At 57.0% G+C, this 2,515-nt stretch overlaps 1 protein-coding gene across 1 annotated transcript in view; it reads left to right on the top strand.

Moving 5' to 3' along the window:
- The first annotated feature begins 669 nt into the window (after positions 1 to 669).
- Positions 670 to 2,515, top strand: part of LOC141302343 (EH domain-containing protein 3) — a 21,456-nt gene continuing 19,610 nt past the window's right edge. Inside the window, exon 1 of the mRNA XM_073832394.1 lies at positions 670 to 699. Coding sequence (XP_073688495.1) covers positions 670 to 699 — 30 coding nt within the window. The remainder of the gene's footprint in view (positions 700 to 2,515) is intronic.

The raw sequence follows: 2,515 nt of genomic DNA, 5'->3' as shown, positions 1-2,515 counted from the left end.
GGGGTATTTGAAGAACTTCGCGCCGCCACTGACTTCGCCCTCTGGGCCACCAAGTTCACGGCGCGTTCCCTTGGTCAGGTGATGTCCACCTGCGTGGTCCAGGAACGCCACCTATGGCTGACTCTGGCCCAGATGGCGGAAGCCGACAAAGTTCGCTTTCTCAACTCTCCTGTCTCCCAGAGCGGCCTATTCGACGACACCGTGGAGGATTTTGCCCAGCAGTTCTCCACGGTTCAGAGGCAGATGGAGGCCATTCAACATATCCTGCCCCGCCGCGAAGCTACCATTCCGCCGCCTGGGCCCCCGCCTCCACCTGCCCGTCACCGAGGGCGTCCCCCCGCGGCTCCGAAACCAGCTCCGTCCCCTGCTGAGCCACACGATCCAGGACTCGCAGCCCGACGTCGAGCTGCCCGTGGGAGAGGGACGCCGCTCGCCTCTCAGGGTCCTGCGAGGGAAGACTCTCGCAGGCGAGCTTCGAAGCGTCCCTGATGCGAGCACCCCGGAGGTGGAGAAAGCTGCTCTGTTGGCACTCCCGGTGGAGGGCCAGGAGTTATCCATTCATTTAAAATCACAAAAAGAGCTGACTTTCTCACCCCCGGGGCTCCGGCCCCGAGTTTCCTTCCTGAGCAGCATTTACCTTCCACTCCTCGGAACCAGACTCGGAACCGGATGTCGTCAGCACGGGAACCAGGGAAGAAGGTAAGCGCTGCTTCGCGCAGCCTGACTTTTCTCCAGGACGTTCATCCTTCTGGGATCAGTCCCCTTCCCCCCCCCCCCCAGGCTGCCCCACCGCGGTCACGTCGGTCAACGTTCCCTTGATACCGCTAGCGAGCCGGCTGGAGGCTTGGCTTCAGCTTCCCAGCCCCTCGTGGTGGTTGATACGGATGGTACGTCTCGGCTATGCGATTCAATTCGCCAGGTGTCCGCCCAGGTACAGAGGCGTCCTTTCCACTACTGTCCGTTCGGACACGCATGCTGCTGTCCTGCGTGCGGAGGTTGCAGTCCTATTGGTGAAGGATGCAATCGAGCCAGTCCCTCCAGCCGAGATGAAGTCAGGGTTCTACAGTCCCTACTTCATCGTGGCCAAAAAGAGCGGTGGGTTAAGACCCATCCCGGATCTCAGAGCTCTGAATCGGTTCCTCCTCAGGCTGCCGTTCAAGATGCACACGACGAAGTGCATGCTAACCTGCATTCGTCCCCAGGATTGGTTTGCAGCCATCGACCTGAAGGACGCGTACTTTCATGTCTCGATCCTTCCTCGTCACAGACCCTTTCTTCGGTTTGCCTTCGAAGGTCGAGCGTATCAGTACAAGGTACTCCCGTTTGGCCTGTCCCTCTCTCCCCGCGTCTTCACCAAAGTCGCGGAGGCAGCCCTGACCCCTCTTTGGCAGTCGGGCTTTCGCATCCTCAACTATCTCAACGACTGGCTTCTTGTAGCTCACTCACGAGACCTGTTGTGCGAACAGAGGGAACTGGTGCTTCGGCACCTCAGCCATCTGGGCCTTTAGGTCAACCGACAGAAGAGCAAACTCTCCCCAGTGCAGAGGATCCCTTTTCTCGGCGTGGAGCTGGACTCGATCAATAGGACAGCCCATACAGCATATCAATTGCCTCGAGTTGTTGGCTGTGCTTCTGGCCCTTCGTCGCTTCCGACCGATGTTGCGCCAGAAACACTTGTTCGCACCGACAGCATGGCGACGGTGGCGTATATCAATCGCCAGGGTGGTCTCCGCTCTCCTCGCTTGTCACAACTCGGCCGCCGTCTGCTCCTTTGGAGTCAAACGTGGCTGAAATCACTACGTGCCATTCACATTCCAAGAGAACTCAACCGTACAGCGGATCAGCTCTCACGGCAGTCCACCCACCCTGGAGAATGGCGACTCCACCCCGAGACAATCCAGCTGATTTGGAGTCATTTCGGCCAGGCTCAGATAGATCTGTTCGCCTCCCCCGAAACCTCCCACTGCCAGCTCTTTTACTCTCTGACTCAGGCTTCCCCTCGGCAGAGACGCACTGGCACACAGCTGGCCTCCGGGGCTCAAGTACGCTTTCCCCCAGTGAGCCTCCTTGTACAGACCCTGTGCAAGATCCGTGTTTGTGTGTTCGGGGCCGGGGCGGGACACACCAGTGATAATGATTGGTGTGTCTGTAAACGTGGTGTAACTGAGAACGCGATGATTGGCTTAGATTGAGTACATTTCCATTGTTTGCCAATCAGAGGCAGAGTAGTGCGGGTGCACACGCACGGTCAGTCGCACACACGAACATCCAGGAGTCACAACGATGGCAAGTCCAACAAGTTCAAAGGTAGCTTTCACAAACTGGAAGTATAAGCACTACTTTTCCCTCGCTGAGGTGAAAGGCAAAAATGTTTATGTAACGTGAAAATTATGCCCAGGAAAAAAGAGTCTCTCTGCATCGGTCTGTGCAATAAATATTTAAAGTTCTAAACCATCTGTTGTGCTTTATTGTTCCACTATAGCCGGGATCGTCCAGCATTGCATACAGACAGGCG

This window comes from Garra rufa, unplaced genomic scaffold (genome assembly GCF_049309525.1).
Source record: "Garra rufa unplaced genomic scaffold, GarRuf1.0 hap1_unplaced_001, whole genome shotgun sequence".
Lineage (NCBI taxonomy): Eukaryota > Metazoa > Chordata > Actinopteri > Cypriniformes > Cyprinidae > Garra > Garra rufa.
This window is presented reverse-complemented; position numbering and strand designations above follow the sequence as displayed.